Source organism: Scyliorhinus torazame, chromosome 10 (assembly GCF_047496885.1).
Source record: "Scyliorhinus torazame isolate Kashiwa2021f chromosome 10, sScyTor2.1, whole genome shotgun sequence".
NCBI classification, from domain to species: Eukaryota; Metazoa; Chordata; class Chondrichthyes; order Carcharhiniformes; family Scyliorhinidae; genus Scyliorhinus; species Scyliorhinus torazame.
In genome coordinates, this window is record NC_092716.1 from 151327885 (window position 1) to 151355248 (window position 27364).

General features: G+C 49.7%; 1 protein-coding gene across 1 annotated transcript in view; it reads right to left on the reverse strand.

Moving 5' to 3' along the window:
- Positions 1-27364, reverse strand: part of LOC140430973 (inactive serine protease PAMR1-like) — a 355125-nt gene that overhangs the window by 22292 nt on the left and 305469 nt on the right. The window contains exons 11-12 of the mRNA XM_072518823.1: positions 25140-25206; positions 22519-22751 (exon numbers count right to left, since the gene is read on the reverse strand). Coding sequence (XP_072374924.1) covers positions 22519-22751; positions 25140-25206 — 300 coding nt within the window. The remainder of the gene's footprint in view (positions 1-22518; positions 22752-25139; positions 25207-27364) is intronic.

Consider the following 27364-nt stretch of genomic DNA (forward strand, 5'->3'; position numbering starts at 1 on the left):
ACTGTTAATTGCTCAGGTGGGGGTGGGGGGGGGGGGGGAAGGTGGGGTGAGAGGGGAAGGGAGAGGGGTTAAGTTTTGTGGTGTGTTAGGTTATGTGTTTTTTTTGGGGGGGGGGCGGTTGTATATGTGTATTGGTGTTTTATTCTGTTTTGTTGTTTTGTAGCATTTTGTATAAAATGGAGACATTTGAATAAAAATATTTTTTTTAAAACAGTATGAGATGAGACGATTGGAAGATTTTGGGAATTTGGATTGTAAATGTAATGGGCAACTTCCGGTGGTGACCATGCTGTGAACGGTCGCACATTTTGCAGCTCCTGCTCTTGGTGGTTTTTTTAACGGCTTTTAAGCTGGATTTTCGCAGAAATTGTTTCTAACATAAGTTAATAAAAGTGAGGGGAAGGAGAAGGCTTCCTATGGAACTCCGCTTAAAAAATAATCGCAAAAGAAGGAATCATAAGCTGGTTGGAAGTGAGTATCTGAGCTTGGTGGCTGCCATGGCGGAGAAGCGAGGTCCGCCCCTGCGGCTCAATGGTCGATAGATCAGTTGTTACATACCTGGATTAGAAGTTCGCCCGGCACCGTAAGGAGTGTGCAGAGGAACTGACCAAGTGGTAGCCTCGATTAAGAAGGCTGTCGACCTGATGGAGGTGACAGTAACAGCCCAAGGACAGTCGATCTAAAAGCTACAGGAGCAGGCGACGGAATAAGAGGAGCTGTTCACTGGGATGGCACTGCAAATTGACATTTTACAGGATCGGCAAAAGCGGCTGCTGGAAAAGGTGGAAGACCTGGAGAATCGTTCCCGCAGGCAGAACATTCGGGTCGTCGGTCTGCCAGAGAGAAAGCAAGGATCGGATGCCGGTGTTGTTAAAATGTTCGAGAAAAGGATGGGGGCAGAGGCTTTCGACAAGCCGTTGGAGGTGGACCGGGCTCACAGGGCACTTATGCGCAAGCGCCAGGGTCGTGAGCCCCCGAGGGCAATGGAGGTGAGGCTGCATCGACTCATGGACAAAGAACGCATCATGAAATGGGCTAGGCAGACGAAACGGTTTGTATGGTAAGAAGCCGAGATCCGGGTTTACCAAGACTTGGGAGCAGAACTTGCTAAGAGGGCGAGTTATAATAAAGTTAAAGCGGCCCTGTATGCGAGGGGAATAAAATTTGGACTGCTCTACCCGGCCCGTCTTTGGGTAACCTACGAGGACCGGGAACTATATTTTGGCTTGCCGGAAGAAGTGGCAGGCTTTATGAAAGACAACAACCTGGGGGACCCATAAGGACCTAAAAAAACCTAAAGGACCTAAAAAAAGAAAAAACTGGTCAGTGGCGATTTGAATCAAAAATTTCTTTGGTGCACTGTAACTTGAGTTGCAATGACCGGGAAGAGAAGGATTTCTCTGAGTTATATAACTTTGATCTTTTAGTGCATGTACCAAGGTACAGTTTCTTCTTATTTTTTGTGTTTGTAACAAAATTGAGATGTTCTAGGAAGGAAAGACATCTGTCTGAGTCTTTGCATGCATAATTTTTTCTGTCTTTCCATTTATCCTGTTTGTTTTCACTTCCATTGTTTGGGGCTCTGTTTGAAGGTGATGAGATTGATAAGCTGTTGTAAAGGGGGAGGAGTGGGCCGTTGAGCCCAGACCTTAAGTGGGTGGTTTGTTTGCTTTCTGTATTTGGCGCTATTGTTTTGAAAACTTATGTTAAGAGTTGGGGGGTAAAGATTGATGCACTATCAATTACCACAAAGATGGGAGTAGTGGGATAATCGAGGCTTTATTGAGCAAAGATGTTGTGCCTCCTGTAGCTGGAACCAGAATGGCTGCAGCACAGAAGAGCACACACATTTATACACCGCCTACTGGGCGGAGCCAGCAGGCAGGGATTTACCCATGTACCTCTAGTAGATGAGTCTTACCGTACTACATCTAATGCAGTTAGTGGTGACTACCACAAAGATCCAGCAGCTGGTAGAATCCTAGGCGCCAGGGGCGCGACCTGCTAGGCTAGCTGATAAAGCTGGTTCATGGGAGTGAAGTGGGGAGTGAGCTGAAAAGTGACGGGGTGGGGGGGACTGCTGACGGTTAGGGGACTTCCAGGAGGCTGGAGATGGAGACTAGATGGCGGTTGCTGTCGAGGGGTGGATCTGGGGAGGTGCTGGCTGTGGGCTCAGGGCTGGCCTAGGAAAGATCATGGCTGATCGACAAGAGCCCCCCCCCTGACCAGCCTGGTTATGTGGAATGTTCGTGGCCTGAATGGGGCGGTCAAGAGGGCCCGTGTGTTCGCACACTTAAGATCGTTAAAGGTGGATGTGGCCATGTTACAGGAGACATACTTGAAGCTGGGAGATCAATTTAGACTGAAAAAGGAATGGGTCGGACAGGTGTTCCATTCAGGATTGGACTTTAAAACAAGGGGGGTGGCCGTCCTGATTAACAAAAGTTTGAGGTGGGGAAAATAGAGACAGGCACGTGAGGCAGATTTATTATGGTTAGCGGGAAACTGGAAGGAATGGCAGTGGTGTTGGTGAATACATATGCCCCAAACTGGGATGACGTCACGTTTGTTAGGAAGATCCTGGGAAAAATCCCAGACCTCGACTCGCACCGGTTGGTTATGGGGGGTGATTTTAACACGGTCTTGGAGCCTAGGATGGACCGGTCGCGTTCTAGGTCGGGGAAAGTATCAGCAATGGCGAAAGAGTTGCGGGGGTTCATGGAGCAAATGGGGGATTTGATCTGTGGAGATTTGAGAGGCCAAGGAGCAAGGAATATTAATTCTACTCTCATGTGCACAAGGCGTACTCCAGGATCAATTTTTTAATACTGGACAAAACATTGTTAGCGGGGGTGGTGGACACAGAGTATTCAGCAATTGTAGTATCGGACCAATCCCAGGGATTGGGAACCTGAATTGTAGCTCCAGTATACAGGAGGTTGAGAGTAGTGAGGTCATGAGTAAGGTTTCAAAGTTGCAGGAGTGTACCGGCAGGCAGGAAGGTGGTTTAAAGTGTGTCTACTTCAATGCCAGGAGCATCCGGAATAAGGTGGGTGAACTTGCGGCTGGGTTGGTACCTGGAACTTCGATGTTGTGGCCATTTTGGAGACATGGATAGAGCAGGGACAGGAATGGTTGTTGCAGGTGCCGGGGTTTAGATATTTCAGTAAGCTCAGGGAAGGTGGTAAAAGAGGGGGAGGTGTGGCGTTGTTAGTCAAGGATAGTATTACGGTGGCAGAAAGGACATTTGATGAGGACTCGTCTATTGAGGTAGTATGGGCTGAGGATTTCCTGGAGAGGCTCGAGTTCCCAAAGGCAGATGAGGAGCTGGTGGAGGTCTTGGGGGGGGGCCCAATTGGGCTCGGTGAAGTGATAGACGAATTGGGGGAAATGCAATCAGGTAAGGCCCCGGGACCTGACGGATTCCCAGTGAAATTTTATAAAACATTTTTGGGGCTAGTGGGACAACTGTTAGTTAAGGCTTTCAATGAATCCAAGGAGTTGGAAGTGCTTCCCCCAATGCTATCACAGGCACCAATCTCTCTCATCCTGAAGCAAGACAAGGACCCAAACAGCTGTTTGGATCGTACAGACCAATTTTCCTTTCAAATGTAGATGCTAAATTACTAGCAAAGATCTTGGCCACCAGAATACGGGGGTAATAGGTGAGGATCAGACGGGATTTGTGAAGGGCAGGTACTTGACGTCCAATATCAGAAGGCTTCTTAATGTTATAATGATGCCAGCTGAGGGGGGTGAGGCTGAGGTGGTAGTAGCCATGGACGCGGAGAAGGCTTTCGACCGGGTGGAGTTGACATACCTATGGGATATTTTAGGCAAGTTTGGGTTCGGGCAGGGATTTGTGGACTGGGTCCGGCTGTTATATCAGGCCCCGGTGGCAAATGTAAGAACCAACCGAACCTGGTCAGAATATTTTAATCTCGGGAGAGGGACAAGGCAGGGATGCCCGCTCTCCCCATTAATGTTTTCCCTGGCTATAGAGCCTTTAGCAATGGCCCTTAGCGCATTGAGTGCGTGGCGGGGGATAATGAGGGGGGATGGCGGTGGAGCACAGGGTTTCTCTCTATGCGGATGACTTGCTGCTTTATGTTACAGACCCGGTGGGGGGGGGGGGGGGGGGGGGGGATGACCAAAATCATGGAGGTACTTGTCATGATATCCATATTAACATATCATGGTGCAATCACACACACACACTGATGGACAGGTAGATGGGCCAACCAACACACACACATCATCACAGCCAATCACCAGTGAGAGCACACGCACTATAAAACAGGGAACACCACAGTTCCCGCTCATTCTACCAGGAGATAGCTCAGAGCACAGAGCTCACAGAGTGCCACTCAGACACACACCATGTGCTGAGTGCCTCACCAAGATAGTGATAGGGCTGGGTCCACAGGTTAGCTGGTGGAGTACGAACCACAGCCAGAAGTTAATAGTTATTATTGTACAGAATAATAAAACAGAGTTGTACCATCTACAACCGAACACCCAACACGACGTGATACCAGGACTGGAAACTCGCCAGCGTCTGTGAGACCTACCTGCACCTCTTCAGAGATCCGCCATCCTGCGCCATGACACCATCAGCCCGCCGCAGCCACTCCAAATCGCTGGAAATCTCGGCGTAAACTGGAAGCTGTTTAAACAGCGCTTCCAGCTCTTCCTAGAAGCCACAGACAGGGAAAATGCATCGGACACCAGGAAGATCGCCCTCCTCCTCTCCACGGCGGGGCAACACGCCATCCACATCTACAACTCCCTGGCATTCGCGGAAGGCGAGGACAAGACGAAGTACAAGACAATCCTTCTAAAATTTGAGGAAAACTTCAGCGTGGAAGTTAATGAGAGCTTTGAGAGGTACCTCTTCCAGCAGCGCCTGCAGGGTAAGGATGAGCCTTTTCAATCTTATTTGACACACCTCCGTATCCTCGCACAGTCCTGCGGCTATGAGGCCACCTCCGACTCCATGATTCGGGATCAGATAGTTTTTGGGGTCACCTCGGACACCCTACACCAGCAGCTCCTCAAAATAAAGCGCCTCACCCTAGCCACCGCCATCGAAACCTGCGTCCTCCACGAAAATGCGACCAGCCGGTACTCCCAATTCCAGGCAGCCGAATCGGCACGGCAGGGGTCCTACGAGGCCGAGGGGTTCAGTCGATTGAGGTCCTCCCGGCCCGCAGCCCGGACGAGGGCGGCCATTTTGTGCGCTTTCCGAGGCCTCCCGCGCTTGTACGCTCCAAAAGAGGGAACGTCGACGCAGAGGGACGTGATGCGCAGGAGCGCTCTACACAGGACCGCACCGCGCATGCGCGGTGGCGCAACGAACGCCATGACATCACGACGCGCGGCAACTGTGGATCCGCACACTTAAAGCGCCAATGTCCAGCCAAAACACGACAATGCCTCCGCTGTGGCAGGATGGGCCACTACGCTGCCTGCTGTCGAGCAGCTCAACCTGCCAACTCTCCGCAATTCCGCCAGCCTCGCAGGGACGTGCGGGCCATTCAGCCCCCATACACCGAGTCAGACCCTGACGATGTGCAGACCGGTGATACTGACGACCGGGAAGCCTTCCGCGTTGCGGTAATAGACAGGAGCCGGATGTCCCCAAGTACGACCCACCAGCCGATGCCAGTGCACAGCATTAATCCGGGCGATGAATGGTGTGCCACCCTAACGGTCAACCGATCACCAATCACGTTCCGCTTAGACACTGGTGCCTCCGCCAATCTCATCGCATGGTCAGCCTTCCACACCTTGAAGGTCAAACCACCGATTCGGCCATCCCACTGTCAGCTGGTTGATTACAACGGGAACGTTATCCCAGCCATGGGGTCCTGCCAGCTCGAGGTTGCACACAATTCATACACAGCCACACTGTCTTTTGAAATAGTTGGATCCTCAAAGGACTCTCTGTTAGGCGCACAGGCGTGCAAGATCCTCCACCTTGTTCAGCGGGTACATACTCTGTCTCCAGAAGGCACGTCCGATTTCCCGGATGCAGACTTTAGGGCGCAGCTCCACTCGCTCCTCGCCCACAACCAGGAGGTTTTCGAGGGCATGGGCACACTGCCCTACACTTACAGAATACGGCTCAAACCGGAAGCCACCCCGGTCATTCACGCACCTCGTAGAGTCCCAGCATCACTCAAGGACCGCCTCAAGCAGCAGCTGCAGGATCTGCAGGACCAAGGAGTGCTTTCCCGGGTCACGGAGCCAACGCCATGGGTCAGCTCCATGGTGCGTGTAAAAAAGCCCTCTGGCGAACTCCGGATCTGCGTCGATCCGAAAGATCTGACCAACAACACCATGAGAGAACACTACCCCATACCCAAACGGGAAGAAATCACGAGCGAAATGGCTCGGGCTAAAATTTTCACCAAGCTTGATGCCTCAATTGGTTTTTGGCAGATTCAGCTGGATCAGTCCAGCAGGAAGCTGTGCACTTTCAACACTCCCTTTGGCAGATACTGCTACAATGGGATGCCGTTTGGCATTATCTCGGCATCCGAGGTGTTTCATCGCATCATGGAACAGATGATGGAGGGCATCGAAGGGGTGCGCGTCTATGTTGACGACGTCATCATCTGGTCCACCACACCACAGGAGCACATCAGTCGTCTCCAGCGTATCTTTGCTCGGATACGAGATCACGGCCTGCGCCTCAACCGAGCCAAGTGTTCTTTTGGCCAAACTGAGCTAAAGTTTCTGGGGGACCACATATCCCGGTCAGGGGTGCGTCCGGATGCCGACAAAGTGGCAGCTATTACAGCCATGCCGCAGCCGGCAGACAAGAAGGCAGTGCTACGCTTTCTCAGGATGGTCAACTATCTGGGGAAGTTTATTGCCAACCTTGCCTCCCACACAATGGTTCTTCGCCACCTGGTCAAGAAGACAACGGAATTCCAGTGGCTGCCCGCACACCAGAAGGAATGGGAGCAGCTCAAGATCACCGCCCCGGTATTGGCGTTCTTCAAGACTACTCGGGAAACAAAGATCTCGACTGATGCCAGCCAGTCCGGCATTGGGGCGGTACTCCTGCAACGGGACGACACTGCATCATGGGCCCCGGTCGCCTATGCCTCGCGGGCCTCGACCCCCACAGAACAGCGCTATGCGCAGATTGAAAAAGAGTGCCTGGGTTTGTTAACCGGCATCGACAAGTTCCACGACTATGTGTATGGTCTTCCGCAGTTCACCGTGGAAACCGACCATCGCCCCCTGGTCGGCATCATTCAGAAGGACCTCAACGAGATGACCCCTCGTCTCCAGCGCATTCTGCTCAAGCTCCGGAGGTACGACTTCCAACTTGTCTACACCCCGGGAAAGGACCTCATCATCGCGGATGCCCTGTCCAGAGCAGTGAGCACACCGCCCGAATCGGAGGGGTTCGTTTGTCAGGTCGACGCACAAGTAGCCTTCACATCGGCCAATCTGCCGGCTACTGATGCACGTCTGGCCCACATTCGCCGTGAGACTGCGGCTGACCCCCTTCTACAACGTGTGATGCGCCACATGATGGAAGGGTGGCTCAAGGGGCAGTGCCCACAATTCTACAATGTCCGGGACGAATTGGCCGCCATTGATGGTGTCCTCCTAAAGTTGGACTGGATTGTGATTCCACATAGCATGCACCCTTTTCCGCCTTGCCATTCGATTGGGGATGCAAAGGGCTGGACGTCACGTGTGTGAAGCCGTATGAAGCGGCAAAAGAACCGGCTTGTCCTCGAACAATTGCACAAAGGCCATCTCGGGGTTGAGAAGTGCAGGCGGAGGGCCCGAGAAGCTGTATACTGGCCGGGCATCAGCGACGACATCGCCAACATGGTGCTCAACTGCCCCACCTGCCAAAGGTTTCAGCCGGCGCAACCCCCTGAGACGCTTCAGCCCCATGAGTTGGTAACGTCCCCCTGGGCAAAGGTGGGTGTGGACCTCTTTCATGCGCTCGGCAGAGACTACGTCATTATAATTAACTATTTTTCCAATTATCCGGAGGTCATACGCCTGCACGACTTGACATCATCAGCTGTCATCAGAGCATGCAAAGAAACCTTCGCTCGCCATGGCATTCCGCTCACCGTCATGTCGGACAACGGGCCCTGTTTTGCGAGCCAAGAATGGTCTTCTTTTGCCGCTTCATACGGCTTCACACACATGACGTCCAGCCCTTTGCATCCCCAATCGAATGGCAAGGCAGAAAAGGGTGTCCATATTGTGAAGCGGCTCCTCTGCAAGGCTGCTGATGCCGGATCTGACTTCTGTTTAGCCATGCTGGCCTATCGCTCGGCCCCACTGTCCACAGGCCTCTCGCCAGCCCAGCTGTTGATGGGTCGCACTCTCAGGACCACTGTGCCATCCATTCATGTTCCTAACCCTGACCATGCTCCAGTATTGCAAAGGATGCGACAGCAGCGTGCGCAGCAGAAGGTGGCACATGACGCTCGGGCAACTGATCTTCCTGCCCTGGCGCCTGGAGACAACGTCCGCATACACCTACCAGAGGGTGGCTGGTTGGCAACCGCCGAGGTTGTCCGCCGCGTGGCTCTCCACTCGTTCCTGGTTCGCATGCCTGATGGCTCCATTCGCCAGCGTAATCGGCGGGCCCTTCGGCTGCTTCCGCGCTCGCTACGTGATCATGCACCGGTGCCACGCCCTCCTGTTGTCCCTGATGTCGACTTCTCCGAGCTTCCTGCCACTCTGCCTACTCCTCTCTCGCCCGTGGCCAGGCCCATTCCTCAGCCGGTGGATCCTGACGCACCCTTGAGGCGGTCAACCCGAATTCGTCGCCCACCTAATAGACTGGACTTATGAACCTGTTTGCACATTGGACTAACTGAATCGTTGTACTATAATGTTAGTGTTTCTTTCTTGTCGTTCCAGGAGTTCTCTTTCGATGTTTGATGATTGCACTTGTTTTGTTTGTGGTACAACCTCATTGCTATGTTGCACCTGACACCTTCCTATGTATATAGTTTAGCCTCATGTACATGTTGTAAATATTGCACAAACATACTCAGATGCACTCAGTACACACCAATATTTATTAGCATGTAGGCACATATCCTTGTGAAAAGGGGGGGGATGTCATGATATCCATATTAACATATCATGGTGCAATCACACACACACACTGATGGACAGGTAGATGGACCAACCAACACACACACACCATCACAGCCAATCACCAGTGAGAGCACACGCACTATAAAACTGGGAACACCACAGTTCCCGCTCATTCTACCAGGAGATAGATCAGAGCACAGAGATCACAGCGTGCCACTCAGACATACACCATGTGCTGAGTGCCTCACTAAGATAGTGCTAGGGCTGGGTCCACGGGTTAGATGGTGAAGTACGAACCACAGCCAGAAGTTAAGTTATTATTGTACAGAATAATAAAACAGAGTTGTACCATCTACAACCGTGTTGGTTCGTTTGTGTATCGGAACACCCAACACGACAGTACTAGGAGAATTTGGGCTATTTTCAGGCTACACGTTGAATATGGGAAAGAGCGAGATGTTTGTGATCCAGGCACTGGCACTGGAAAGGAGACTGAGGGAGTTACCTTTTAAAGTGGTGGCGGGGAATTTTAGATATTTAGGGATTCAAGTGGCTAAAGAGTGGGGCAGCTCCACAAGTTAAATCTGGGCAAAGCGGTCGACCAAATGAAAAGGGATTTCCACAGATGGGACATGTTCCTGCTGACGCTAGCGGGAAGGGTCCAGAAGGTGAAGACGACAGTCCTCCCAAGACTGCTCTTCTTTTTTCAATGCCTTCCGATTTTTGTCCCATAGGTTTTTTTTAGAAAAATAAACGTGGCGATTACAGGTTTTGTGTGGGCAGGGAAAACCCTGAGTGTAAAGAGGGCACTCCTGGAGCGGGGTCGCGGAGAGGGGGGCCTGGCTCTTCCGAACTTTCTTAATTATTTCTGGGCGGCCAACATATCGACAGTCAGGAAGTGGGTAGTGGGGGAGGGGTCGGCCTAGGAGCGAGTGGAAGCGGCATCCTGCAAGGGTACGAGTTTGGAGGCTTTACTTACGGCGCCCCTGCCGTTCTCGCTGGCTCGGTACTATACAAGCCCTGTGGTGGTAGCAGCCCTAAGGGTGTGGGGGAAATGGAGGCAGCACATGCAATTGGAAGGGGTGTCAGTATGGTCTCCGATTTGTAACAATCACCGGTTTGTCCTGGGGAGGCTGAATGGGGGCTTCAGGAGGTGGCAGCAGGCAGGCATCGAGAGATTTGAGGATTTATTTATCCAGGAGGGCTTTCCGACCTTGAAGGCACGAGAGGAGGAGTTTGAGCTTCCGGGCGGGAATGGGTTTCGATACCTTCAGGTCTGGGACTTTGTACAAAGGCAGGTTCCAAGCTTTCCTCGCCGCCCCCTGAGGGGACTACAGGATTAGTTGATGTCAAAAACTGGGGTCGGAGAGGGGAGGATTTCAGAGTTGTACAAGGAGTTGATGGAGTGGGAGGGGGCCCCAATCAGGGAGGTAAAGTGTAAGTGGGAAGAGGAGCTGGGAAGAGAGCTGGAAATGGAAAAGTGGGAAAAATCCTTGAAGAGAGTCAATTCATCCTTGTCCTGTGCCAGACTTAGCCTTATCCAGTTCAAAGTGGTCCACAGGGCCCACATGACGGTAGCCCGGATAAGCAGGTTCTTTGGGGAGGAGGAGGACAGATGTGGGCGGTGTAGGGGTAGCCCGGCTAACCATGTACATATGTTCTGGGCATGTCCGAAATTGAGGGGATTCTGGCAGGGATTTGCGGACGTTATGTCAGAAGCCCTGGAAGGGAGGGTAACTCCGAGTTCAGAACTGGCAATATTTGGGGTGTCAGATGATCCGGGGGCCAAGGCGGGGGAGGGAACCGATCTTCTGGCCTTCTCCTCCCTGGTGGCCTGGAGACAGACTTTGCTGGGATGGAGAGACTCAGAGCCCCCAAAGTCAGGTGTGTGGGTCAGCGATATGGTAGGGAATCTCAGCCTGGATAAAATGAAGTTTGCCTTGAGAGGATCAACTCAGGGTTTCGCCCAGAGATGGCAACTGTCATCGACTTCTTCAAAGAAAATTGAACGTCGGCAGTAAGGGGGGGGGAGAAAATAGGAGGCATGGCAGTGTTAGATAAGGACAGGGAACTCAGTATATGGGTAATTAGGGAATAGGCTGTGGGCAGTAGGGGACATTGTTTTTTAGGTTTTTTTGCACGTGTCAGCCCACGCGGTTGTTTAAGAAATGTTAATGTGTTAAACTGTGAAAATTAGTCAGTGCTGGGCAGAGCTCAGAGATACAGGGACATTTTGTGAGAAGCTGTGGAGAGAGGCAGTTTGGAGAAAACTGTTCGAGAGACAGGGTTTTGGAGAAAGGCTTTTGGAAGTTAAGTCTGATCTCTGACCTGGCAACTCTTGTTTTTCTTGAGTTAAGGCAGAGAGATGGTGAGTTTGGGAAGCTTTGAGAGAGAGAAGCTGCATTCCCATCTGCCTGACTCTTGAGTCCACAATGTTTTCTCAAGTAAGATTGTTTATAAAGTGATAATATTTAAAAACAGAGCAGCCTTGTCTGGAGAAAAGGAAAAAGGCTGAAGCAACTCATTTGAAGCAGCCATTTGAAGAAATTCAGATAGCGTCTTAAGGGGTTCTCACAAGAGCCAAAATCTGGTTTGAAATGCAAGTATCACTTTAGGCCTTGCTTGTCTAAGCTGGATTGAGAGCTGTATGTGTATTTTCGGGTTGTTTAATGGGAAATTGAATAGTGAATATCCCTTGTTCTTTTTGGGTTTGAAGTTAAAAAGTTTAATATTGTTATTTGTAATAAAGCTTTGCTTTAAAATAACCAGGCCCCATTTCTTTCTACAATCACTCCTGGAGCGACTCATCCTTAAAAATAAAATATTGGGGTTTTGGTCCAGTATCCTAGCCACTGTGAAGGTCTGGTCTGGGATTGTAATAGGGGTGGTTTTTACAATACATCTTGGTCTGTTAATGACCAGAGGAGAAGGAACATGGGGAAACTAGCATGACATGGGAAGAGAAGGCCTTATTAACCAATGATAAACTACTTTTTTATCAATGAGCCAAGAATAGTGCTTGAGGAAGGTATGATTCATGAAGGAGGTAGTCAGAAGTGGTCCCACTCCCTTGACCTAGAACCTCAAACCAGGGAAAGGATGGATTAGTGACCATGAAGGTCACCATCACCTGAACATTCCATGGCACTGGATCATTCCAGGCAGGAACAAGTGACATCTTGAAGTTCAGTGTGTATGGATGCATCAGGGAGATCGCAGCAGCACTCTATGCAAGGAGAAGGGACTTTATCCTCTTCTTGCTGAGGAGAGAACACCAGAATGAAAGTGCAGTGGATTCACCAGGAAAGTAGTTTCCCCAATAGTGCAGGGGCCAGTGATTGCACATATGTCACTCTGTGAGGTCCCTCTCTCCAAATGTGAAATTCATCTCTGTGAATGCCTGCCAAGCATCCATGATGCATTTATCCTGTGAATGTCCACACTACCTACTGTCTTTGGACCTCCAAGATGCAGCCCAGCATGTCTGCTCAAAAACAACGGCTATTTCCTCCAAATGTATCTGATAAATAATAGAAATGAATAATGGTTTAGAGTACAAAAGCAAGGAAGTTATAGTGAACCTTCATAAAACACTGGTTCAACCTCCAAAGAAGTATGTGTCCAACTCTGGGGACCACAATTCAGGAAGGATGGGAAAGTATTAATGAGAATTGTCGTGCAGAAGAGTTTTTTGAAAATGGTTCCGGAGATGAATGACTAGTTATGTGAATACATTGGAAAAGTTTGTCTGTTCTCCTCAGGGATCGGAAGGTTGATGGAGGTGTTCAAAATCAAGAAGGCTTGAACAGAGTAGATAGGGAGGAACTGTTACCTTGGCAGAAGGGTTGAAAGCAGAGGACACCAATTTAAGGTGAATGGCAAAAGAAGCAATGGTGACAGATGGGAAATCCATTTTACGCACAAGTAGTTAAGATCTGGAATGCATTGCCTGAGAGTGTGGTGGAGGTAGATTCAATTGTGGCTTTCTAAGAGAATTTGATGGATTTCCAGTGGCGACATGTAGGTGGAGGTCACACATTGGGTGGCTTCCACTAGAGTTCTGTTTTAGCCCTTTTCACCTGTTTTTGGGGGGTTTTGAATAAGGTTGTGGGTAACAGAGAATGCCAAAATCCCAACGAAAACTAAAGTAAGGCAACGAGCGTTACTCAGCCAGTGGTCTCGATCAAGGATTGGATATCTGAGGTAGGAAAGATGGTGGGTGTAAGCTCGTTTGGTGGGGCTGCACCCATCACGGTGGATACATTGGCAGAGGTGATGGTGGCAGAATTTAAGTGGCAATTTTCCAAGCACTTCGAGCGGAATGGGAAGGAGATGATGGGGACTTTTAAACAGTCGGTGGAGGATGCGCTTGCCGCAGTAAAGACAACGGACACAGTGCGGGAGCATTGTGAGGTGCAGAAGGAGGTGGAGGAAGCACTAACGCAGTATAGCAACCAGTTCGCCCCACTGGAAGCAGAGCTGTCGAAGGTGGAGGATAACAATAAAGGCCTGACAGCAGATGTGGAGGATCTTGAGAATAGGTCGGGATGACACAATCATCAGAATGTGGGGCTACCGGAAGGGCGGGAGGGCCATAGACCAACAGCATACTTTGCAAGAATGTTTGCGAAGCTGCTGGGGGAGGCTGCTGGGGGAGGATGAAGATGTCATCCCCTTCAGCTAAAGCCAAGGACAAAAGAGCCATCAAGGGTGGTGATAGTCTGTTTTAGCAGCTATCCCAGTGAAAGAGAATGTCTGAGATGGGACAAGCAGAACCGGAAGGTGAGGTGGGGAGGCAGTGATGTTTGTAAATACTAGGCTGTCACAATGGAGCTGGCAAGAAGGCGCATGGCCTTTAACAAGGTGAAGGCAACGCTCTACAAGAGTGGTGTAAGCTTCGGGATGGTCCAGCCGGCAAGGCTGAGGGTCACATACAACTCCAAGGACTATTTCTTTGACACGGCGGAGGAGGTGGAGGCGATCGAGGCTGAAGGACTGAAGGAGTGATCTGAGTTTGGATTAAGTGGTCTGAAGTTGCGTTGGGTTGGTTTGGAGACGTTGGGATATTGTGTTGTGTTTTCCCCTTGTGTTTTTCTTTTGGTTGCTTTGAACATGTTTGGTTGGTTTGACTCGATACTTAATTTGTATCACTGTGTGGGAAGGTAGTTCGGTAGGAGGGACGGAGGAGTTTTGGTGCTCAAGGTAGAGGGAGTGGGTGGGGGTTGTGTGTTTGAGGGTTCTTTGTGTTTGATAAGTGGGGAGGAGGGGACTTTGGCAGGGGCCATCTCGCTAGCAAGCAAGGGCTGGCGAGTGACTGGGAGTGGGGTGGAGGGAAGGGGCTGCAGCAGGCCAAACCTGTATGGGGGAGGTTTCAGCTTGCCTGGGAGGTGTAAATGGTGGGTGGAGGGGGAAAAGGAGGAAGAAAGCCGTTTTGAGAGGAAGTGGCTGGGGCGGGTTTGGGATGGTGGGTGGGTCGCTGATGGAGGTTGGGGACAGGGCTAGGTCCGACCTGGAGGTGGGGCCAGGGTCACCTTGAGTGGGTGGCAGACATAAGATGGTGGTGGGGGGGCAGGAATGCCCTGTGATCTGGTTCCGGTTGATGGAGGGGCGAGGGTGGTGAGAGTGCCCCCCCCCCCACCCCCCCAACGAATGGTCACATGGAATGCACGGGGATTGGGTGGTCTGGTGAAGAGGGCAAAAGTCTTTCCACATATGATGAGCTTGAGAGCTGATGTGGCGCTGCTGCAGGAGACCTATCTGAGGGTAAAGGATCATGTATGGCTTCGGAAGGGGTGGATAAGTCAGGTATTCCACTCGGGCTTTGATAGTAGGGTCTCGGGGGTAGCAATATTGGTAAGTAAGGGGATTAGGTTCCCGATGGAGCAGGTAGTGGCCGATCCGGGAGGCAGATATGTTATAGGTAAGGGCACTTTGGAGGGGAGCTCGGTGGTGTTGGTTAGCGTGTATTCACCAAATTGGGATGCTGTGGGGTTTATGAAGAGGATGGTGCGGCCATTCCGGGCTTGGACACACATCAATTGGTTTTGGGTGGGGGCCTAAATATGGTGTTGAACCCGAGATTGGATCGGTTGAAGCCGAGCTCATTGACCCCTTCGGGTGGGTGAAGGTGTTGGCACGTTCATGAATGAGATGGGGGGAGCAGACCGATGGTGGTTTCTCCACCGGGGGTAGGGAGTTTTTTTTTCTCCAGTGTATTATGCATATTCGAGGATCGATTTCTTTGTCGTGGGGAGATTGTTGCTGCCAGGGGTGAGGAAAGCTGAATACTCGGCTATTGTTATTTCAGATCATGCACCGCACTTGCTGGATGTGGTCTTGGAGAGGGGCTGGCACAGAGTCTAGTGTGGCAAATGGACATCGGGTTGCTGGTGAATTTGGATTTCTGTGGGAGGGATGACAAGGGTCATAGATGGTAATGTTAGATTCAACAACAATGGAGAGGTCGGTGGTATGGGAGGCATTGAAAACAGTGGTGTGGGGTGAGATTATCTGGTATAAGGCAAATGTTGACACATGGCTAGCGAGGAACACCAGCAGTTGGTGGCCGAAATTTTGGAAGTGGACAGGAAGTACACGGAGGTTCCCATGCCTGAGTTGTTGGTTAGCAGGAAGGAGCTGCAGACGATGTTTGATCTTTTGTTCACAGGGAAAGTGGTACATCAGATGTGGCAGGCAAAGGGGGCAGGGTATGACTATGGGGAAAAGGCCAGTTGTTTGTTGGTGGGCCATCTCAGATGGAGGTGGCCTCCTGGGAGATTGTTCAGGTTTGGGATGGAGTGTGGGGAGTTGGTGTCACCGCCAGAGCAGGTGAATAGAGTATTTGCGGACCTCTAAAAGAAATTGTATAGGTCGGAGTCTCTGGGGGATGATCTGTGGCAGTTTTTTGAGGGATTGGAGTGTCCCAAGCTGAGAGGAGGGTAGGCTGGGTTGGAGGAGCCAGTAGGGATTGAGAAGGTGTGGATGGTGATTGGGACATGCAGATGGGGAAGGCGCTGGGGCCAGATGGGTTCTCGATGCAATTTTAGAAGATGTTTGTGGACAAGCTGGCACTGTTGCTGGTGGAGATGTTCGAGAATGCGATGGCGAGGGCAGTGCTTCCAGAGACGATGGGCAGGTGTCTATTTGGCTTTTGTTAAAGAAAGATAAGGGCGCAGAGGCGTGTGGGTCATATCGGCTGATATCCCTTTAAATGTGGACACCAAGTTACTTGCCAAGGTGGCGCCTAACCTCCCGCAGGTGGTTGGTGAGGATCAGACAGTGTTTGTAAAGGAGAGGTGTCTATCATCGAATGTGTGGCACCTGTTATATGTGGTGTTGTCTCTGGCAAAATGGGAGGAGCAGGAGATCATAGTGGTATTGGACACGGAAAAAGTGTTTGACAGGGTCGAGTGGAGCTATTTGTTTGTGGTGCTGGAGCGGTTTGGGATAGGGCCTGTAGCCATCTAAGTAAGTTTGTGGCATGGGTCAAGTTGTAATACGTGGATCCGAGCGTTCGTATGAACAAGGTGAGCTTGGCTTCAGAGGAGAACGAGGCAAGCATATCCCCTGTTCTCCCTCTTGTTTGCGTTGGTGATAGAACCCTTGGCCATTGCACTGAGGGCACTGTATAGTTGGAGGGGTATAGTTGGGGGTGGTGCACAGGGTGTCCTTGTACCCGGTTCCTATGGTGAGGGACATCATGGGGCTGCTAAAGCATTTTGGGGCTTTTTCCGGTTACAAACTAAATTTGGAGAAGAGCGGGTGTTTTTTGATTTCCCATTCGGCAATGGAGACTACCCTGGGGGGGGGGCGGGGGGGATTTAGAGTTTTGATTGGCGGCCACCCATGTCAGGTATCTGAGGATGCAGGTGTCTTCAGATTGGGCCCGCTGCCTGGTGGGTAGGATTAAGGACATGCAGTGGTGGGATAGCATTCCCCTGTCATTTGTGAGTCGGTGAAAATGAATATCTTGCTGCGTTTTTTATTTCTATTGCAGTGTCTCCCGGTCTTCCTGCCAAAGGTATTTTTCATGGGAATGGAGCGGCTAATGGGTTGCCAGGATTTGTAAAACGTGCTTCAGAAAGGGCAACAGTTGGGGGCTTGGTCTTACCGAATTCTATGTACTACTGGGCAGCGAATGCGGAGAAGGTGTGGGGTTGGGATAAGAGAAGCAGTGAGGCCGAGGATGGGGGCAGGCTCATGGGGGGGGTCAGGGCTGTGGGGATTGGCTAAGGCGTCACTCCTGTTCATGCTTGGGAAGTAGTTGAGTAGCCTGGTGGTGGTGGCAATGCTGAAGATATGGAGGGAATTTCGGCAGCATTTTAAATTCAGGGCGTCATCGAAATTGATGCCAGTCCAAGAGAATCACTTGTTTGAAGTGTCCAGACTGGATGTGAGGTTCGGGCCTGGGAGGAGAAGGAGGTGGTTACATGATAGGATCAATTACAGGAAGGACAATTCACAAGTTTGGAAGAGTTGAGGGAGCATTTTGGGATCCTGCTGCCCAAGGCTTTTAGGTAGGGAGAGGTGAGTACACAAAAGGTGTGGCAGGAGTGCCTTTAGACACGGAGTGCTGATTGGAACAGAGTGCATCTGAGTTTAGGCGAGTGACTGAGTTCGGGTGAGTGGCGAGAGAGGGGTGTGTTTTTGTTGGTGTTCGGGTTTATCCTTGAGGTTCTATAAAGAATTTTTTAAAAAAAAATATTTAAATTAATTAACTAGTTGAATATGGCTGGACAGGTGATGTGCTGTTGCTGTATGATGATGGAACTGGTGGATCCCATTGAGACCGTCAGTGACCACATCTGCAGCAAATGTTGGCTGCTCGAGGAACTTCGGCTCAGAATTGATGAGCTGGAGACCGAGCTGCACACACTGCGGCACATCAGGGAGGGGGAACATTACCTGGGCGCTTTGTTTCAGGAGGCAGTCACACCCGGTAGAATAAGTACTGTTAATTCGGACAGTGGTCAGGGACAGAGTGGTGTGACTGCAAGGGAGGCAGGTAGGGGGATCCTGAGTTTAGGAGTTGAGGAGCCTCAGCCCTTGACCTTGTCCAACAGGTATGAGGTACTTGCTCCCTGTGTGGATGAGTAAGAGGGCTGTAGGGAGGATGCGTTGACTGACCACTGCACCGTGGTACAGGAAGCCATTCAAGAGGGGGGAGCAAAAAGACAAGTGGTAGTTGTAGGGGATTCTATAATTAGGGGGATTGATGGCATCCTTTGTAAGCCAGATCGAGAGTCCCGCATGGTATGTTGCCTGCCCGGTGCCAGGCTGAGGGACATCTCTGATCGGCTTGAAAGGATTTTGGAGAGGGAGGGGGAGGATCCAGTTGTTGTAGTCCACATTGGGACTAACAACATAAGTAAGACTAGGAAAGAGGACCTGTTTGGGGATTATCAAACACTAGGGACTAAATTAAAGAACAGGTCCTCCAGGGTTATAATCTCTGGATTACTACCCGAGCCACGTGCCAATTGGCATAGGGTTGAGAAAATTAGAGAAGTTGACACGTGGCTTAAGGAGTGGTGCGGGAAAGAGGGATTCCATTTCATGGGGCATTGGTATCAGTACTGGGGCAGGAGGGACCTGTACCGTTGGGACGGTCTTCACCTGAACCATTCTGGGACCAGTGTTCTAGCGAATAGGATAAATAGGTTGGTCACAAGGACTTTAAACTAGCAAGTTGGGGGGAAGGGTAAAGCTATGGACAGTATAATGGTTAATGGAGATCAAGGCAGCAGGTTACGTGACAGGTTATTATGTAGAGATATGGGTTCAAAGACAAGGAAAATTAGAAGGGTAAGAGGAAAAATAAATTGCGAAAAGTTACTGATCAAGGTGTTAGGATTCATAACAAAGACATAAAAAACAGCATAAGTGTACTTTACCTGAATGCTCATAGTATACGAAATAAGGTAAATGAGTTGATGGCGCAAATCATCGTGAATGACTATGATTTAGTGGCCATTACTGAAACATGGTTAAAAGATGGTCACAACTGGGAGTTAAATATCCAAGGGTATCAGACTATACGAAAGGATAGAATGGACGATAAGGGCGGTGGTGTAGCTTTGTTGTTTAATGATGGCATCCGGGCAATAGTAAGGGATGATATTGGTGCTATGGAGGACAAGGTTGAATCAATTTGGGTGGAAATCAGGAATAGTAAGGCGAAAAGGTCACTGATAGGAGTAGTCTATAGGCCACCAAATAGTAACAGGATGGTAGGGCAGGCAATAAGCAAAGAAATAACAGATGCATGTCGAAATGGTACTGCGGTTATCATGGGAGATTTTAATCTGCATATCAATTGGTTTAACCAGGTTGGTAAAGGCAGCCTTGAGAAGGAGTTTATAGAATGTGCCCGGGATAATTTCCTGGAACAATATGTAATGGAACCTACAAGGGAACAAGCGGTCCTAGATCTGGTCCTGTGTAATGAGGCAGGATTGATTAATGATCTCATAGTTCGGGATCCTCTTGGAAGGAGCGACCACAATATGGTGGAATTTAAAATACAGTTGGAGGATGACAAGGTAAAATCAAACACTAGTGTTTTGTGCTTAAACAAAGGCGATTACAATGGGATGAGAGAAGAACTAGCTAAGGTAGACTGGGAGCAAAGTCTTCATGGTGAAGCAGTTGAGGAACAGTGGAGAACCTTCCGAGCGATCTTTCACAGTGTTCAGAAAAGGTTCATACCGACAAAAAAGAAAGACGGTAGAAAGGGGAAAAATCGACCGTGGATATCAAAGGAGGTGAGGGAGAGTATCAAATTAAAGGAAAAAACATATAAAGTGGCAAAAATTAGTGGGAGACTAGAGGACTGGGAAGTCTTTAGGGGACAACAGAAAGCTACTAAAAAAGCCATAAAGAAGAGTAAGGTAGACTATGAAAGTAAACTGGCTCAGAACATAAAAGCAGATAGTAAAAGCTTCTACAAATATATAAGACAAAAAAGAGTGGCTAAGGTAAATATTGGTCCTTTGGAAGATGAGAAGGGAGATTTAATAATAGGAGACGGGGAAATGGCTGAGGAGCTGAACAGGTTTTTTGGGGTCAGTCTTCACAGTGGAGGACACAAATAACATGCCAGTGACTGATGGAAATAAAGATATGATAGGTGAGGACCTTGAGATGATTGTAATCACTAAGGAGGCAGTATTGGGCAAGCTAATGGGGCTAAATGTAGACAAGTCTCCTGGCCCTGATGGGATGCATCCCAGAGTGTTAAAAGTGATGGCTAGGGAAATTGTAAACGCACTAGTGATAATTTATCAAAATTCACTAGACTCTGGGGTGGTCCCAGAGGATTGGAAAGTAGCAAACGTGACACCACTGTTTAAAAAAGGAGGTTGGCAGAAAGCGGGTAATTATAGGCCGGTAAAGCTTAACTTCGGTTGTAGGGAAAATGCTGGAATCTATCATTAAGGAGGAAATAGCGGGGCACCTGGAGGGAAATTGTCCCATTGGGCAGACGCAGCATGGGTTCACAAAGGGTAGGTTGTGTCTGACTAATTTGGTAGAATTTTTTGAGGACGTTACGAGTGCAGTAGATAATGGGGAGCCAATGGATGTGGTGTATCTGGATTTCCAGAAAGCTTTTGACAAGGTGCCACACAAAAGGTTGCTGCACAAACTAAAGATGCATGGCATTGAGGGTAAAGTGGTAGCATGGGTAGAGGATTGGTTAACTAACAGAAAGCAGAGAGTGGGGATAAATGGGTGTTTCTCTGGTTGGCAACCTGTAACTAGTGGGGTCCCTCAAGGATCAGTGTTGGGCCCGCAGTTGTTCACAATTTACATCGACGATTTGGAGTTGGGGACCAAGTGCAATGTGTCAAAGTTTGCAGACGACACTAAGATGAGTAGTAAAGCAAAAAGTGCAGAGGATACCGGAAGTCTGCAGGAGGATTTGGATAGGTTAGGTGAATGGGCTAGGGTCTGGCAGATGGAATTCAATGTTGACAAGTGTGAGGCTATCCATTTTGGGAGGAATAACAGCAGAATGGATTATTATTGAAACGGTAAGATGTTAAAACATGCTGCTGTGCAGAGGGACCTGGGTGTGCTGGTGCACGAGTCACAAAATGTTGGTGTGCAGGTGCAACAGGTGATTAAGAAGGCTAATCGAGTTTTGTCTTTCATTGCTAGAGGGATGGAGTTCAAGACTAGTGAGGTTATGCTGCAATTGTATAGGGTGTTGGTGAGGCCGCATCTGGAGTATTGTGTTCAGTTTTGGTCTCCTTACCTGAGAAAGGACATATTGGCACTGGAGGGAGTGCAGAGGAGATTCACTAGGTTGATCCCAGAGTTATGGGGATTAGATTATGACGAGAGGTTGAGTAGACTGGGACTGTACTCATTGGAGTTTAGAAGGATGCGGGGGGGATCTTATTGAGACATATAAAATTATGAAGGGAATAGATAGGATAGATGCGGGCAGGTTGTTTCCACTGGTCGGGGAAAGCAGAACTAGGGGGCATAGCCTCAAAATAAGGGGAGGTAGATTTAGGACGGAGTGTAGGAGGAACCTCTTCACCCAAAGGGTTGTGAATCTCTGGAATTCCTTGCCCAGTGAAGCAGTTGAGGCTCCTTCTTTAAACGTTTTTAAGAAAAAGATAGATGCCTTTCTAAAGAATAAAGGGATTCGGGGATATGGTGTACGGGCCGGAGAGTGGAGCTGAGTCCATAAAGATCAGCCATGATCTCATTAAATGGTGGAGCAGGCTCGAGGGGCCAGATGGCCTACTCGTGTTCCTAATTCTTATGTTCTTATGTATATGCAGGTGCGAGATTTTGTCAGGACGACTTTCCAGTCGTTTCCGGTGATGCCTCCCCCTTTGCTGGAGGGAGAGACTGTCGGTGATGGGGTTGGAGGGGGGAGTTACCTTGGCGATTTATGAGAGGATTACGGAGGAGGACGTGGTCTATTTGGAGGGGGTGAAGTGCAAGTTGGGGAGGATGGGAGGAGAGGTTGGGGTTGCTGGAGGAGGGTAGTGCGAGATGTTGGGGAGGGTGAATGTGTCGATCTCTTGTGCAAGGCTGGGGCTGATACAGTTGAAGGTGTTGCACAGGGTGCATCTGGATGGGGGGGGAGGGGTTGGTTTCTGGTTTATGTGTGTTGGTTGGTGGCGGGAGGTTGCTTTTGGTATTGGGGGGGGGTTGCCTTAAGCTTATGTATAAAATATTGAAAATTTAATTAATATATTTTCAAAAAAAAACATTTATTCGAAGAGAAAAAAAATTCAGGGTAGGGTGGGTGAGTGGGATTAACCGAGTTGCTCTTGCAGAGAACCGCATGAACATGACAGGCCAAGTGGCCTCCTTCTGTGCTGTGGTCACACACCTATTACAGCATAACAATGGAAAGAGGAATAATTAAATTAGATAACCATTAAAATGAATTATACTTACTGGGAATACATGTCGGTGATCGTCCACTCCATTTGCCGGTTTTAAGACATGTCCTTTTCTTGCTCCCAAGACGTCTGTAGAAGGGGGAGATGCACTCGTATTCCAGCTGTGTATGGGGATGGTAGAAACCTACTGGAAGATTCCCAATATGATGGACTGGGATTTTGGTGGGGAAGATTTGGGACAGCTCTTTATCCTGTATAATGGATAATAGTCTATGTAGTGGTGTCTTCCTGATGGTTAAAACAAGCAACATAAAATTTGTTAGACACCATGTGCCAAAGTCATTGATGTTTTATCAACATCAGATACATCTCAATAATGAATACTTAAAGATTCTGACATTGAATCTTGTATCTGTAGCTGAGAGATTGTCTGTGCTTTTGGCCAGGATTTTATCAGGCGACCAAGGTCTTGTCCACTAGTCAGAGATTCAGAAGGGATCTCCCGTCAGTCCTGTGGTGAAGGCCTGCTGGAATCAAGGGCCCTTCAAAGACTTAAATGGGCACTGTCTGGCCTTCCCTACAAGTGGGAAGTCCTGTTGGCAGAGAACTGCTCCCAGGAATACCATATCAGCCTTCCTCCATCCTCCGACTTAATAAAAGAAGGTTTTGCTACCAAGGGATACTGGCATGGGGCTTCACCAACAATTAAGTGGGTTCAGTCGTCATCTTTCCTGGTGTGAAGGCCTGGATTAAATTGAGCCCTGTGAGTGTGTGTAAAGGACTGCATTGAATTCAGCCCTGTGACTGTAAGTGTGTCAACATCTGTATGTCAATCTGTACCAGTGTTACGATCCCAGGCCAGACCACAACTGGCTAGGATACTGGACCAAGACCCCAATATTTTAGTTTATTTTGTGAGACTGTGCAGAAAGAATACTTCACTCCAGGAGTGATTTCACAAAGAAATGGGAATTTGGTACTTTTAAAACAAAACTTAATTGTTAATACAGCATTTTAATCTTTAACCTCATGCCTGAAAATAGCTCACAATTATTCCTTAAGCAATATTACTCAATCAGTAAATACAATAACCTTAATCACCCAATTAAACAAGAAAAGAAAAGCACACAGCTCTCAATCCATCCTACATCCCAATGACACAAGGTAATAGAGGGGTTTTTCACATAACTTCATTGCAGTGTTAATGTAAGCCTCCTTGTGACAATAAAGATTATTATTATTATTAATACTTGCTTTTGAGAACAGATTTGGCTCCTGTTAGAACCCCTGCAGACTCTGGCTGTATATCTTCAAAAAGTTGTTTCAACTGGTTTGTTTCAGCTTTCCCCTTGTCCTCTGACAAGTCTGCACTGCTTTAACTACTATTCATCTTTTTTAACTAGCCGACTGTGAGAACAGAAAACTTTACTTGTACTCTAAAGTGTAGCCAGATCAAAACTCAACTTAAAACGTTTCTCAAAATTTCTGAAACCTCGACCCAGCTCCACCCATTGTTGCTCCACCCAACAATAACACCACCTCCCCAAGCTGAAAACAAATGAACTCCCCAGCCGGAAAACACATTGGCCGTGAGTCACCGATATCGCGGCCAAGTGTTGACGCCGATGTCAAAACCGGCGTGAGCGATGTCGGCGTCAGCGGGCCTCCAGATCCAGTAATTCTTCTCTTCTTCGCGGGTTAGAATGGCGACAAGTGCTGTGCGCTGCTCCGGCGCCGAAGGCCGGCCCTACCAGGGCTGGCGGGGGTCCGCGCATGCGTGCCATGGCTGTCTTCGCGCCAGCCCCCACGCCACATGCTGGAGCCCTACAGGGGCCAGGCGCGGAGGTACATAGGTCCCCCCCGATCGCGGGCCTGGCCACCTTGGATGCCCAAGGACCCCCACCATTCTCCCCCCCACCCCCACCGAGTTGGATCCCCCCACACCCTCACCAGGACGGCCCCTGCAGCCAGAACACCGAGGTCCCGCCGGGTGGGACCATATGTAAACCACGCCGGCGGGATTCGGCGGAACTCGGCGTGCACTCGGCCCGACGAGCTTTGAAGCGGGGGCCGTTTTCAACGACCCGGCGCGGGCTCGGAGAATCCTGGCCATTAACTTTCCAGGGACACCTCCTCATCAAACAGCAGTGCATTATTCCAGATTTTTACAATGGTCAATTTCACCTCAAGCTTCGAAAAGCTTTCTGGTCTTGCAAAACAAAATTCTTTTAAAAATCTGACTACTGGGCAACACAGTGGCGCAGTGGTTAGCACTGCCGCCTCATGGTGCTGAGGATCCGGGTTCGATCCCGGCCCTGGGTCACTGTCTGTGTGGAGTTTCCACATTCTCTCCGTGTCTGCGTGGGTCTCACCCCCACAACCCAAAGATATGCATGGTACGTGGATTAGCCACGCTAAATTGCCCCTTAATTGGAAATAAAAGAATTGGGCACTCTGAAGTTTATTTTTTTTTAAAATATGACTACTGCAGTCAAACACTCTATAACCCAGGCTATTGACCCTTAAATTGCTAGATATTTATGATCCAATAGATCTAAAATCCTGCATTCGTCACAACCAGCGAGCATGCCTGAATCTGTGCAAAGGAAATTCTAGGCTGTAAAAGATATGCCTGAGAATGTTACACTGCTTTACAATCACAGGTCTTCCACTCACCTAGTCTGAGGCTGTGTTGACAGAACCTTCTGTCTCACCAAGTTAGGGATCTTGGGTTTCTTGCAAGCTGAAACAGAAAAATGCAAGTAAGGAAAAAATTAGAGAGAGTAGAAGTTATTGGGCGAGATCGCCAGGCTGTTCATGCCAGGGGGATCTTCAAGTCCCACCAACGGCGCACCCCCACCACAGGGTTTCCCAGTGGTGGGGTAATTTCAAATGGGAAATTCCATTGACAGCAACAGGACCAGAAGATCCCGCCGCCAGCCAACAGCGGGCTGGCTCCTGCCATTGAGAAACATGCCGCAGAGAGGCCAGAAAATTTCGTCTATTGACTTCACTTCCATCCCTCCTACACCTAATAGGTTAGTCTGCACGCTCAGTAAACTTGGACATTACAAATATCCCCAATGTAACATTTTACCTTGGGTTCAAGATAGAAGATGCTAGTTGGCGTACAGTAGTATAATAGTTTTAGCAGTGCGAAAAATAAGAATGAAGCATTTGCAACTAAATTCAGCCAAAAGTGTCAGATCTATGATCCACCTCAGCCTCTTCCTGAGGTCCTCAGCAACACATATGCCAATCTTTCGCCAGTTCAATTCACTGTATGTGACATTAAGAAATGGCTGAAGGCAGTAGATAATGCAAAGACGATGGGTGGGATTGTCTGGCCTTTCCCACTGGTGGGGTCCTCCAGTCCCGTCAAGGGCAACCCCCCGCCACAGGTTCCTCAGCAGCAGAGGGTGTGAACATCAGGAAGCCCCGTTGAAGTGGTGGGTCAGAAGATCCTCCGCTACCACCTCGGCTGATCCCTCACACACACTCCCTTCCTTCTCACCCCTCGCGCACACTCTCCCTCCTCACCCTTTGCACACACTTTCTTTCCCTCCTCACCCCTCGCACACACTCTCTCTCTCCCTCCTCACCCTTTGTTCACACTTTCTCGCCGTCCTCCCCCTCGCACACACTCTCTCTCCCTCTTCACCCTTTGTTCACACTTTCTCTCCCTCCTCACCCCTCGCACACACTTTCTCTCCCTCCCCACCCCTCGCACCCACTCTCTCTCCCTTCTCACCCCTGCACACACTCTCTCTTCCTCCCCACCCCCTTACATTCCCTCTCTCTCCCAGTCCACTGCCCCCAACACCATCAGTAGTGTAGTGGAAAAGTATGAGGTCCAGGGCCACTAAGAAAATGTATAGGCCACAATTTCTAAATATTATGTTAAATAATGAATACATAGGAAAACAATGGATGACCCCAAACGTAAGTTAAACTGGCTTTTTAAGTGAAAGATATTAGTGCAGGTTGGCATTTTATTTCAAACTATGAATCACTGAATCATCAAGTCATCTTGCTCGCTAAAGATTCATCATACCATAAATGAATTATGCAAATCATGCCTATTAAAAACATCAATTATAGAGCTTTACCAACAATATTGGACCAACACTGGGTAAATAGAGCTAAAATACTGTTTAGCCATAATGGCAGAACAAGGTCAAGGGGATGAATGGCCTACTCTTGTTCCTGTGTTCCTCTCACCCCCTCCCTCCCACCCCCCCTCACACCCCCCCACTCTCACCTCCCCCCCACCCACCCTCACTCACCCCCCTCCCTCCCACCCACCCTCACTCACCCCTCCCCCACCCACCCTAACTCACCCCTCCCCCCCACCTACCCTCACTCACCCCCCTCCCTCCCACCCTCACTCCCCCCTCCCCCACCCACCCACCCTCACCCCTCCCCCACCCACCCTCACTCTCCCCTCCCCCACCCACCCTCACTCACCCCTCTCTCCCACCTACACTCATTCATCCCCTCCCACCCACATTCACTCACCTCCTCTCTCCCACCCACACCCACTCACCCCCTCCCTCCCAACCCACACTCACTCACTGATCACCTTCCTCCCATCCACACTCATTCTCCCTCCCACTCTCATGCACGCACTCACCCCCTCCCTCCAACCCACACTCATTAATTTACCCCCTCCCAGCCACTCACCCACCCCCTCCCTTCCACCCACCCACACTCACCCCCTCACTCCCTTCCACCCACCCACACTCACCCCCTCCCTCCCTCCCACCCACACTCACCCCCTCCCTCCCTTCCACCCACACGCACTCGCCCCCTCCCTCCCACCCGCACTCATTCACCCCTTCCCTCGCTCCAACCCACATATTCACCCCCTCCGTCCCACTCAAACTCACTCACCCCCTCCC